The 13,723-nt window shown below is 34.3% G+C and overlaps 1 protein-coding gene across 3 annotated transcripts; it reads right to left on the bottom strand.

Moving 5' to 3' along the window:
* Positions 1-900: 900 nt before the first annotated feature.
* Positions 901-12,563, bottom strand: LOC105136029 (kinesin-like protein FLA10). Of its 3 annotated transcripts, none has more exons than XM_011041183.1 (24): positions 12,378-12,563; positions 11,901-12,196; positions 11,720-11,817; positions 10,872-10,961; positions 10,723-10,775; positions 10,286-10,351; positions 10,145-10,198; positions 9,939-9,998; positions 8,491-8,569; positions 7,977-8,044; positions 7,027-7,089; positions 6,719-6,823; positions 6,043-6,147; positions 5,797-5,904; positions 5,571-5,717; positions 5,093-5,275; positions 4,709-4,864; positions 4,230-4,454; positions 3,990-4,130; positions 3,777-3,902; positions 3,639-3,689; positions 3,241-3,288; positions 2,941-3,144; positions 901-1,722 (listed from the first exon to the last, which is right to left on the bottom strand). In XM_011041183.1, exons 2-24 carry the CDS (start codon positions 12,155-12,157, stop codon positions 1,171-1,173), a joined length of 3,039 nt encoding a protein of 1,012 aa, XP_011039485.1. In that variant the 5' UTR covers positions 12,158-12,196; positions 12,378-12,563; the 3' UTR covers positions 901-1,170. The 3 variants fall into 3 exon arrangements, with proteins under 3 accessions (XP_011039485.1, XP_011039484.1, XP_011039483.1); XM_011041182.1 differs by having other exon boundaries at positions 11,901-12,190; positions 12,371-12,563; XM_011041181.1 differs by lacking the exon at positions 12,378-12,563 and having other exon boundaries at positions 11,901-12,268.
* Between the last annotated feature and the right edge of the window lie 1,160 nt (positions 12,564-13,723).

Genomic DNA, 13,723 nt, shown 5'->3' on the forward strand with positions numbered 1-13,723 from the left:
TTATTTTGTTGAACCTGAAATTTGGTTATTGATTGATCCAAGGCCATAAGGTTTATAAGATTTATAATAATGTAGAGAATATAGTAACAGTTGTTTTTTAAATTGTTTATTATTTGTAAAGGTATTAAAATAATTTAATTTTTTAAATTTATTTTTGATGTGAGCATATCAAAATGATTTAAAAATACTAAAAAATTAAATTGATTTTTTAAATTTTTTTAACGAAAAACAGGTTGAAACTCAACATGATGGACCATTTCTCCTGGACTCCTACATATAACGAGCGTTATGAACAATAATTAATAGAAAGTTATTCACATCAATAACTTTGTTGTAATTCTCCGTAAAGCTTGAACAAATCATGTTGGTGGAGATTAATATTTTATCATTTCAAATTGCTTGTGTTTGAAATGAAAGATTTTTTCCCTCCTCAATCATGAATAAAATATATCTCTTGTTGTCTCCTTCTGAACTTGAAAAGCTTTGTTCTCAAGAAACCTTAATCATCAGGATCACACCATCATACACATACTAAGGGGAAAAAAGGAAACCACCAAAATAAATTTCAGAAAAGCATGGAAAGCAAAATAATAAAGAGACATGTTAAAAACAAAAAGTTGTGACAAAGTCAAAGCCATGTCTCATAAAAAATAAATTCTCAAGGAACAATAAACAATCCTTTTGAATCATCTTACTTGTAAGAACGTAGTAAGACTCCGAGGGCCATCCGTTTGAACTAGTATAAAATTCTGATGTCCATCTCTCTTTTAAATGATCTTATTTGTTGTGTGCTTGCGTTCTTCTGACATTAATTCTCAAATTCGTAAATTATTCTTCACGGGGTCACTTGGTTTAAATCTTTTTCAACAGTTCAATTACACACACACACACATGCTTTGATTAATCTAGCATTCACCGTTAGATCCTACTGAACCAACCACAGTTACTAGTCCATACAAATATTTACAGAATATTAAACAGACTCTCAAATTTAGATCAACGTATTTCAAGTACCAATGAAAACATCATCATTTCAAATACACAAACACTCCTAACTTGGAATGAGCTATGCACAACACGATTCTCTACACACTAGACTCTCAAGCCGACTACCTCAAGACTGTTATGTGACTCGCTCAAAAGCCTTAAATCGTCACTCTTGGTTAAAATTCAGATTCCAAAACCATCCGAGACAACTCTTGTTGCCTCGGAGCCATCCATTTCAGCTCCTTGGGATTTCTTCAGCTTTGCAACGAGAACCCACATGTTGGCAAGTTCATTTTCCAGATAGGATTCTCTTTGTTTGGATTCCTCGACTTTCCTTTGAAGTTCAGTCTCTCTTTGATCCTTCTCGATAAGGGCAGCTTCGTATTGAAGTTCTCTTTCTCGACTCACAGCAAACTCTCTCTTGAGTTCTGAGGCTCCCCCAACTTGGTCTTGGCGTTTCATGTGATTGTCTCTTCGGCCATTGCGAACAGTACTGCCACTTCTACGCTGTGTGGGCGAGCTCTTCAATGCTGTCAACTCAGCAGTTAATCTCTCATTATGATTCATGAGCTTGGCAACTTCTTCTGATAATGCCTTGAGCTCAACAGCAGCAGCTGAGGCTAGCCCTTTGGCATACGAACTCTCCTCAGCCAATTTTTGGTTCCGATTTTCTAACTGCTCTTTCGATTCTGTTAGTGCAGCAGCTTTTTGCTTCAGTTCTTCTATCTCAGTTGTCTGATCAAGGAAAAGCAATGATTCAACTCATTGTACCAGTATGAGAAATGAAACTTCAAAGGCATCAAATAATGGAAATTATGCTGTGAAATTTGCCATTAATAAAGACACAGTATGGAGAAATACAAAAAAGCCAGGCATAGAATTTTCCAGCTAAATGTCTGCACTTTGCCAAAAGCTTATTTTTCTGGACAATGCACCATAAGTACAAATGGCAGAAGAATACATTTCATGCAAAATAATTTCTTTAGCTTAAATAGAACATTCATCTGCTAGGCTACATGCTATGCTCGATATATAGTTTCCTAGAGACGGTGACCCTACAAAGTTCTGTTTTGGTTTCGTAAGAAATGAGAAACTTGTAGACATTTCTATGGTATTATAAAAAAATTTAGCACCAGAATGTGGCCCCGTTTGTTTCATGGAAAGTAGTTTCTTGAAAACATCTTTCCAAACTTCCAGATGTTTGCTTGCCATTAAAAAAACTGATCAACGGAAAACACTTTCCAATCAAAGAAAAAATTGACTTGGTTTCCAAGAAGTGTTTTCCTTTTATTTTGGGTGGAAAACACTTTCTAAAAGTTATGAAAAATTTAGAAATGTCATATTATTTGCTGATTATATCAAATTTGATCCTCAAACTTTTAATTGCTATATATTTTGTTTTGAATCTTTTTCTTCTTCAATTTTATCCCTTATAATTTGATTTAATTTGATTTTTATATGAACTTTGGTCCTCTTTTTTATGATCGTTATTTGCTTTTCTCTTATTATTTTTTTAATTGAAATTTTTTATATATCAAATTTAAGCTTTATTCTTTTCATTATTACTTATTTTATTTAAAATAATTTATGAAATAAGATTTTTTTTTCAATTTCATTTTCATTCAGCCTTTTAACTTGTAAGATTTAGTCCTTATTATTTTAATAAACTTGAAAAAAAATATAACATTAATAAGTTGTTTTCCAGGTTATTTTCCATTACATAACCAAACATTAAAAAATGTTTTCCAACTAATTTTTCATGACACTACCAAACATCAGAAAATAATTCACTTTCTAGGAATCTACTTTTTAAGGAAACCACTTTCTAGCAAATAAACATATACAATTTTCCTTTCCTATTTCTTTCTAGGTGGGGAAGCACAATAAAAGGAAATAGTGCTTTAGCAATCAAAATAATACTTGATTGGGGTGCCAAAAGGTTTAAATACAAACCTGTGCTTGTAGAAGCAAATCTTCATTTCTATCTTTTGATGCTGCAGTTTCCCTGTCCCCATGATGCTGTGCATGAAAACTTTTCAGTTCAGAAATTCGTTGAGAGCAACTTGCTAGAGGGCTAAGCTTTTTTGACTCCAGTGCATCTGAGAGCTGCTGCTTCAAAGAGACTATTGTTTCCTGCAATCCTTCACATTCACAGATCTGGAGACGCAATATCAAGTTACAGCCAGCCTTAAACTGAAAACACAACTTGCAAGACAGTGAAAGCTATATATATATAATTGTCAACTTTTTGACCTTTTCATTGAGCTGCTCTTGAATTATACGATTATCTGCTGCTTTAACCTGAAATGGTAAACAGCAACACAACAATCGTCAGACCAGATTAATAAAATCAGATGCCCAAAAGAAGACCACATGTATGGATAATTGACAAAAACTAAAATAAAATAATAGTATCATTATTAAATAAGGTCACACAAATTAGGAACTAACCCATGACTATAATGTGTACTGTTTTCATTGATGACTCCAATTTTTTATGCAAATGAACTTAAGATGGAGGATGAAAAATTTTCCAATTAGTCTTAACAAACAAGCTCAAATGATTTCTTCAATTGGTTATCAAGCATGTTTTTATATGCAGTGCCGAGCTAATACAATTTTTCTCAGGTCAAACTGTATAGGTAGATCACCTCAAGTTCAAATGACTTCTCATTCAACTGCGCTGTCAGTTCAGCAATCGTCTGCAAGCACACAAGGACAAAAAGCTTAAAGGTGGACTTGCAGCCATACATGAGGAGTTTGTGCTACCATAAAGGAATTAAACTTACTTGTGATGCTTCCGAATTATCCATACTGTTGTAAGAGGCCGAGATGGAATCAGCAATTTGCTTTTCCAACAAAGCTATTTGTGCATTCTTCACCTTGATTTCGTCACTCAACTTCTTCATCTCCAACTTGAATGCAAAAGTACGACTAAGTGAAATTTCTCAGTTCGTCAAGAGCAAATAATATTGAAAGGAGGTATAGAAACAACAAAATACCTGAATCTCTTCCTTCTGGGGATTCCTTGAAGCCTCCTCAGATAATCGCTTCAAAGCACTTGAATGGAGTGCCACCTCTCCAGATAAAATTTTCTGCTGCTCCCTTAGAAGATCGATCTGATCACTTGTTTTTATGCTAGTCTAAAAATAAGGCAGGCATCAAATTTAAGCATGCAGGCCACCAAAAAGCATCCCAAACCAAAAAGATAACACTAGTAAATGAAAGGACCATTAGCATACCGAAGGAGTTTCTTGCCCAAGGAAATTGTCCTCAGGAACCTCTCTATCCTGCCTGACCTCAGATAGAAGATCAGCTGATGGAGAGCTTTCTGTAAGTGAAGGATGTGAAAGTCTGGATTCTGTATGATAATTGCAATTTTCTGCTTGATGTGTTGAAGGTGTACCATTAGATTTAACTCCACTTGATTTGTCACTGGTGCTCATTCCCAACCCACCATCTCGTTTCTAATCAAGGGCGAAAAATATTTTTGAGATAAAAGAAAATTGAATTCAAATATACTAGAGCTGAATTTCACAAAAGGAACTATCCTCCGAAGTAAGACAGTAAAAGAATAACATCCAGATTTTGGAATTATTAAAAGGAGGGCACTTCCAATCAGTTAAGTATCACTTGTTATAATGACAAGTTTAATAAGTTTTACAAGAGAACTAGTTAAACTCAAGTAAAACATGCATAAAAATCTTTTAGTTATGCATACCCGTAGCTTTAACCAGTTCAGCAACCCATGCTTTCGGGTTTTCTTCTCTTTCAGTGTCCCATCTACACTTTCAGTATTCCCTTCTAGAGAAACATACGAGTCAATGTTTTCATCATCCAATATCAAGTCCCGCCTCTTGTACGGTAGGTATGCAAGCTGCAAATTACACATAAACAACCACAATCAGATAAAAGCAAGTGCAAAAAATGAAAATGGGGGTAAAACCCTGGTATACAGAGGCTCACTGTACCCCTTAAGAGTTCCAGAGTAGGAAATAGTAGAAATAAATGCCATTATCCAACATTTTATACAAGAATTAAGTCATAGTCCAAAAGAAAAATAGATTGAAATACAAATGAAATCAAACAAATTCACTCTTCATGCCTCTTCTTCGCCAAAGGAATGTCTCCTCCTTGGACCTGGGCGGTGAGAGATCCTTGATGGATGTGAAGCTTTTGTGGACACCAAAATTAACTTTGTCAACCGCTGTATTCTGCTCAATAGAGCTGCTTTAGCTTCCTCTTCTTGTTCCAATCTTGATTGCAGTTTCACTTGACCATCTTCTAGCTTTATATTTAAAATCCAATCAAGGAAATTGTATCATAATGCTAGTTAAATAGACTAAATGTATCAGACCATTATGCATCAACAATGTCATGTCCAACTTTGGGAAACAAGATGAAAAAGTAAGGATAAAAACAAAAACAACAAATGATAATGATAATGTTGCACTGAGAAAAGGACTACAATAAACTAACATTCATATCAAACATGACATAAATTAAATCTTCCAGTTATCTTTCGAAAATCTTATAAAATTAACAAAGAATGTCATGTGATGGTAGAACTCTCTATGAAGTACCTTCTGCTTGAGGAGGACAATGTCATCTTCTACAATGTCATTCAATTGAGGAACTGTCACAATACCCCTTTTCAATTGTTCTAACTCTTCCTTTAAACAGCGTATCTCATTTTGGTACTTCTTGATAAGCGATTTCTCATCAATAATCTGTGAATTATTAAACATTAGTTCAAATGTTGGCAAACGAGATTGTTTGAATGAATGCATACAATATAGGGAAAACTACCTTGTTCTGTGCTGCTTGAATCTCAATGTGCTTTGCACGGTGGGCAAATTTTAAAGTATTGTGTGTCTCTTCCAAATTACTTGATGAGGGAGTGACAGTGCAAATGAGCTGTATATTCAGACAGGAGTGAAAAATGGGTCTCTTAAATGCAAGCAACAAGTATTCTGAAAGGACAATGGTGTGAGTACCACACATTATAAAAAAAAGACAAGTGCTTTCTTTTACCAAAATTTATCAAGCACTTACTGATACACGCCCATGACCACTTAATGAAGACTGAAGAAGCCTAGTCAATTTCGAGTCCCTGTATGGAATATGAGTGGCTCTCCCATCTGTCAACTTCGATATAACCTATGCATGTCACAAATTACACACTCCAAGGTAAGTTTATCCATGCAATTTAATCATTTATGATTGAAAATTATTTGGGACTATCAAATGAAGCATAGAGCTCCTTTTCATGAGGAATTATAATGGCATAAAAGTCATAGTTCATTTAATTCTAAATAACAGCACCAAATTGATGGTTTCCATTAAGCACAGTATCTTGCCAACATGATGGGGCAGCTGATAGTGGAAACCCAATATTCTAAAATTAGAACATATTTTCATAAAATCAAGGTGTGCATGTACATGTGGGCAGGACAAAGAGAGAGGAAGAGAAGGATAGAGTGCATTCAGATCTTGGCACATTTAAAGAGCATAAATATCAAATTATGATATCAAATACATAAAAGCACATGGACCTAGAAGCATGAAAAGATAGCTAAAACAAATCAATCAATCTTGAGGTAACCCAGTCATACTGGCTTCTCATTTTCTATCATGTTCCTGGCTCAGGATAGTTTTAATATTATATATCATGTAGAATGTGGTCACCTATTGTTGCACAGATGAATAATAAAGGTCTAAGAGGCCTCACTGTTCCAAGTGTCAGCAAACTTTTATTAATATAGGATCCTTCTTTCCGTCTCAAACCAGTAGTTTCAGCCTTGGAGCTTTCAGAACCTGCCAGATCGATGAGGTTCTGCAGGTATAAGTACAATATTGAAAAGTTAAAAAGAATTTATTGAGATCAAACATAGCAAGCAAAATAACTAATCATAGTGAATCAAGGGGAAGAAAGAGCTGTTGTAATTCAAGAAACGGGAAAAAATCCAGTGACAAACTTAGAAAGGCAACCAACAAGTCTTTTGACATCAATTCTAGATAATAAGCCTTAGGAATTACCAGCTGGGACAAATTTACTGCCTCTCTTTCGCTATTTTCACCATACAGGCTACTCTCTATTATCTGCATTTAGAATAGTTGGAAACAGTTAGTGGAAAAGGATAAAACCCAATGAGATGAATATATAAATGACCAAATCATCGCTAGTTGATTAAATGTATGATTCCAAAACAGGGTTGAAAATGATTTCTTGCAATGCTTAAAGTTGAACAAGATTGAAAGAAGAGTAGCATTCAACTATACCCCATAAGGCATTTTCTGTTTTGGAAGGTAATCCCAAATATGGAATGAATAATCATGACCTTAAAACATACTCTTAAGGCTGATACATTCATGCATAAAAAAAAGTCATGAATCAGGTTGTGGACCTTGATAGGAAAGAACCAAATTACATTTTGATGATGACATGTTACAAATAATAAAATTTAATAAGACAAGGAATGCATGAATTATTAAATTAGAAATCTTTATCTCTTCCTTCCCCAAGCTCAGTTATAGAAGGAGAAGGTACCAGTACAATATAGGGCAGCCCAGAGTATATGGAGATCTATAAGAAAGAATCATTAACATTGCTTCAGGAGTGCCTTTGAGAAATCTCGAAGAAGATATAGATTTTTTTTTTTTTTTTTTCATCTTTTTCTTTGATTTTTTATCTGCACTCAAAGGCATAATTCAGAAACTGCCAGAAAGACTGGATATTGCCCACCGAGAGGGCAGGTGGCGAAAAGATGTGGATAAGTGAATCTTCAAATATTTCAAGGAAAATGGATAAGTTTAGCACGCAGTTTGATGAATATGCATGTGCAAGTTGGTTAAATGTATGCTAGAACTATAAAAATCACTTGCAAATGCAATGTAATATAAGAAACTTGGAAAGCTTAGAACTATCTTAAAGGAAGAGCATATGAAATGCAACAATCAACTAGAGCTGCATGAAGATAGTGGAATACCAGTGTAAATATTGTATGGCTCCTGCTGCTGATTAAATTAAAGTTTGTAGACCCAACATGTCTGTGCTCTGTGTCAAAAGAAAAATCCCAATAAAAAACTGCGGAAATAATTGGGATGTCATGGAAATAGACATTGCAGTTTTGCTAAACATAGAGGGACGGAGGGAGGGAATCAAATTACATCTGCGGTAAGACAAACAAGTTCACCAATTTGTAACCTTTTCTACAGGTCGACTTTCAACAAAATTACCTAGTGCATTAACCTTCACAGTTCTACCAGCATAAGTAACGCATGTCAATTTTTGAAGGATACAATATTGAATTTTCCATAGATGTCGGCTCATTACTTGCACAAATGATTCAATTTAAAGGGCTATATGCCAATTGGATTCTAATTTATATAGTTTTTTTCCCTCCAAAAACTTCAGATTTTGGGTTAAATTAGTTTTGTCACAAGTATTTTGTTGTTGGAATCATCATGCGCTTACTGCATATGATGTGACTTGAGAGTTACCTTCTCCAGCCGCTATAAGGGAAAGGGCATGAGCAGGGGATAATACAACTTCTTCTTTTATTCCCTCGACAAAGGTTCCCTACAGGCAAGAATCAAAATAAATTAAATGATGCTTCTTTCCAACAACTAAAACTGACATTTATGAGCAATTAGCTGGCCATATCCATTAAATCTCTATAGTAGGAATTGAAATTTATACCATTTACCAGCCTTTTTCTCATTAAGCCTCCCCAAACTCCACCCCCCCAAAAAAAAAAACCAATATTTTCTAGGTACTCAAATGATCTAGATACTGATTCATAAATGTGGAACCAGTTGTATAGTCAATTGCCCAGCCAGCACATGACCATTCAGTTTTCCATTGAGGTCCTCCTCAACCAGCTACAGCATATCATGTAAGTAAGAAATAAAAATCTGCTGCCTCTGACAATCAACTGCTCCATGCAAGCACAGATAGAATTGCCTCTGATGATGCCAAGACAAAGTACTCCATATAACACCAGATGCTTCAAAATCCCATTCCTTAACCAAGAGTGTGAACTGATATCCACCTAAGGAAACAAGCAGGCTAGCAGCTTGCACCATAAGATGCATGCATATTCCAAGACCTTGCACAATTTATTGTATGATAGAGGGAGCTCCCAGTCACAGGTGAATTATCACTTGATGTTGTGCCTCAGTAGTAGAGAGGATGGTTCTTGCCATCATTTTCATTATTAAATAAGTACTTCCCTCAGCTTTTTCGTCATTGACATCAGCTCGATATTGATTAACATGGCAAACCATCATCACGAGAACCTAGATTCATCTGAGGCCCTCTTTGAACTGCTCTTCATAAATTTCACAGGACATGGTGCCCACCTCTACATTGATATGGTCTCATAATTTATAGGTAACAGTTGAGAGAATGGTGTTGCCTTGTGGAGCCTTTTGTGCAATCATTAAATGTTCGAACATAGGCCAAAACTTGTTCCACTTAACTTAATGTCATCCAGACTAGAAAATGAAGCATTAAAAGCTGAAATACCATGCCAACTATAGTGACGATGTAAATGGCTTTTGTGCAGACTACTTGACTACATGATTGTCAAGTCATAGAAGTGCCCCAAAAGTAAGGTTATGTTGTTGTAGAAACTATAGAAGGATATGAGAAGACTAAGATGCCCAAACTTTGGGAAAACTGCATATACTGGATGGTTGCTGGCCCTCTTTGCTTGGCTTTCAGGCTTGATGATTGTTAAGCATTTATTGATATATTTACATTTAATGTACGGAAAACTCAAAGTTGTTAAACAAATACTCTAACAAGTTGCAGTCGGGCAAGAAACTGCAAATAGTTAATTGTATTCTGGTATTAAAACAACTGTAAAAGTTGTTGCAATGAGCATGATAGTATAAGTGTGGAAGGTAGCATAGAAAAACATAATATGGAGTTAGTAAGCAAGTACCTGAGCATCTTCTCTTATTCTTAAATTTTGTCCTGCTGGATTCAACAAGTCATTAACAACCTGAAATGAAGAACACCAAATAATAGAGAAGTTTTAAACGGAGCATCAGTGGAGCTAGCTCATATCCAACAATAAAAGGTAAGAATAAGGCAGATTTATCTCAGTATTATAAAGCCAGTAGCTAGAGAGAATGGGAAGAGGCTGACCTCATTATAGATCTCCAAGTAAGAAACACGGAGAAGGAACTCTCGGTTTGGAGTCTGGAACAAAGAGAAATGTTAAATTGCTTGCATTCAAACTAGGATCGAATAGAGTCATATAGGGAGGTCGAATTCATTGTAAAGTACCTCTTGAATGATACCAAAAGCATCCTTCACTGCTAATGGTATAATTCCAGGCGACCTTTGATCCCCCTACCATTGTTATATGGATCAATGTAAGCATTGTGTTTTAAAATTAGCAAGCAGGCCATGAATAATTCACCTCAATTGCACAGACAACAACCAAAAATATACAGGCCAAGGAAAATATGGCCTTTTCATTTTATATTACATGAGCTGCAAGCAGGGAATGATTTATAGTTTGTTCTTTTTTTCCTTGCAGAAATCCAAGAATGATACTATGAGATTTAAGGCATGGAAATATGCACCCTTGAATTCATACATGCACACACGTGTGTGTATGTAGATATTAGGAATATATGACATTTCTATTTAATTTTGCAAGCATCTTGCATGCATCGTAATAGTAAAACAAAAAAGTATCTCAGGTAGTAAAATCTCACATGCATGGTATGGGTTTTCCCACTGCTTGTCACTCCATAAGCAAAAATGGTGCCTGTAAGAACATGCAAAAACAAAGGTAAAATATTGTGGACATAAAAGGAATGAAGAAATCGAAGTTCCTTAGCAGAGGGATATCTCTTTTGTTTACCATTGATCCCTTCCATAGCACCATTGACAACATGCTGAGCAGCAACATCATATACATGGCGTGTTGTGGTTGTAGGGCCGAATACCCGATCTAAAAGCATGGGAAAGTAAATAGACAAAAATAAAAAGAATAAAATGAATATGTATTACATAAAAAAGGTTCATTTGGCTATTATCCTGAAAGGGGAAAAAATGAAGAGACTAATTGCTTATTAACTAATCCTGGGTAGCAAAAATCCCTACATTTTTTGCTTTCTGATTTTGGTAATGTTTCTGGCATGAGACTTGAGAGCGATAGAATTCTCCTAGAAACTCAAAAAAAGTATATAACCATATAGTCTGAACAACAATTTCTTTAATGTACCAATAAAGCCTTCGATAGATCAGTTATCAAAATTGAAACACAAAGCTAGTCCATCTACAATGTGTTCTCACAGTCACCACCATGATGCAACAACTACGGAAATATCATTCAGAGTTTTACAAAAGGAAACGTTTCACAAACAAATGACTCAAAACATACAACGTTTGAATCGATTACCCTGCGCCCATGGACTTCAGACAACATTGCAATTTCAGTTCCAATTAAACTCATAGCACCAATAATCCATTATACGGCTTCATTTCTTCAAAATTACCATAAAAGACACCTCTCAGTCAATTCAATAAAAAACATACAAGTTCTCGATCACATTCTAACTTAACTTCCAACTACATATCGACACATAAACTAATCCCTAAATGCATCAAGCTTACACTACCAATGCCATTCCAATTCAATCAATCAAAACTAACTCTCCTGTCCATCCAAACAAATTACTTGCATTCAAAAAAATCTTAACAACTTACCATAAGCATACGCGATAGACGGATTATGTTCATTACGCACGATAGTTTCTCCATCTGCATACCACGCAATCTCTTCTCCTTGCCTAATTTCCCTAGGACTAAACACCAAAAAAATAGCAAAAACAAGCATTGCTTATTTTCAATAAAATGAAAATAAAACTTTACAAAAAAATGCACGAACCTTAGAGGTCGAAACCGGACAGTGACAGTTACATTTTCTTTGGATCTTTCAGTATCTAAATTAGCACTTTCAGAGTAAAAATACTGTGGTTTGCTTAGTGCTGAGGAGGATGCAGGCGAGCTTTGACAGTCAATTGAAGTCTCTAGAAATTGCTTAGAAGATGATGTTGTTGATGTCGACGGTGAATTCGCTGCTGCTTTCTTTGAATTGTTGGTTATATTTGATCTTCTTGATTTTGATCCCTGTGTGGTCGCCATTGTTAATTAATCCGAAGCCGGTCCTCCAATTAACTATAACAACAAGAGGAAACAAAAGGAAAAGAAAAAAATTGAAAAATTATGTTTAGACGTTGAGAAAATGCTGAGAAGAAAGAAAATGACAGAGAGGTAGGTCTGTTTGGTTGCTGAGAAAAAAAAATATTAATAGCACCGGTGTTTAAGAAAAATAAAAGGAGAGTAAGAAATTATTACTTAATTCAAAAAATCAGAGGAGCAGCAGCAGCATTATAAAATAATAAAAGAAAAATAAATAGAGAGAGAGAGAGAGAGAGAGAGAGAGAATGAGAAGCGGTCGTTTTGGATTGTTAGAGAGAGGGAGAGGGAAGCTAGAGAGGGAGAAAGAAGGACATCATCATAATGACCAATCATCAGTCACAGAGAGAGAGAGAGAGAGAGAGAGAGAGAGAGAGAGAGAGACGTGGATAATAGACCCTTTTTCCTTTCTTTTCACTGCTGTTTCTTTTCTTTTTTTTTTAGTTTTTTTTAGCTATTTCTGCTTTCTATTTTTTCTTGCCTTGAAAGCGAGGCGATGCCCTCAATCTATGGCTTGATTGCATTTTATATCCTTTTGGGTTTTTTTAGATCTTAACTTTTGAAAAGTAGGTTACAGGTAATCTGAGGGCTAATTCGCTCACCATTGAAGTCTGAAAGGAAATGCAATAGCCTTATTTAGCGATAGTTTTAAAGTGTATTTGTTTTTAAAGTGTTTTTTATTTAAAATTATATTAAATTAATATTTTTTATTTTTAAAAAATTTTTTAAAAATTTTTTTTTTTTTAAAAATCCAAACATATTTTAAAAAATTAACTTTAAACAAAAAAATTAAGTTCTTGAGAGACATTGTTTGAAATGAGTTTCCAAGCAAGCTATTCAAAAAAAAAGTTGAAAATTAAAGAGGTTGTGCTCAAGGATTTTTTTTTTCTGAATTTAAAACTTGAAGTAAAAAAAGAATTTATTAAAAATATTAGATGCATCTAGTCGATAACACAAAGATTAAGCTTTTAAGATCGTTAAAAAAATAAATTTATTGTTGATGAATATAAATTAGGCTGATAATATTATTGGCCATTAAAAAAACTAAATTAAGATTAAGATTAAGATTTAAGACTTTTTTATTTAGATTTTTCAGCATCATATAAGAAAAAAAAAATATGAAAAAAATGAGGTTTTGATAATGTATATGTTTTTTAGGATTTTAAGGTGAGGTTTTTTTAATCATTTTAAGAGATTGATTCGATAATTAAGAATATTTACTTTAAAAAAAATCCCTTGATTTGGAACTTTGAGGACCAATTTTTCTGACAAAATATATCCATTTTATTGATTGGTCGCAGCGAAAGAACTATCTCCTGAGGATGATTAATTCTCTTTAAGCTATTTATTTTGTTATATATAAAAATAGAAAAGTAGAAAGTAAAAGAGCGAGGGATTGACAGTCGAAAGAAAGAATTTACATATACAGTATTTTATTAAATATAAGAAAAAAGAAAAGAAGAAAAATAAAGTTTTTATTTATTTATTTTTCTAAATACTTCTGAGACAACT

Source organism: Populus euphratica, unplaced genomic scaffold, assembly GCF_000495115.2.
Source record: "Populus euphratica unplaced genomic scaffold, PopEup_1.0 scaffold156.1, whole genome shotgun sequence".
Taxonomy (NCBI): Eukaryota; Viridiplantae; Streptophyta; class Magnoliopsida; order Malpighiales; family Salicaceae; genus Populus; species Populus euphratica.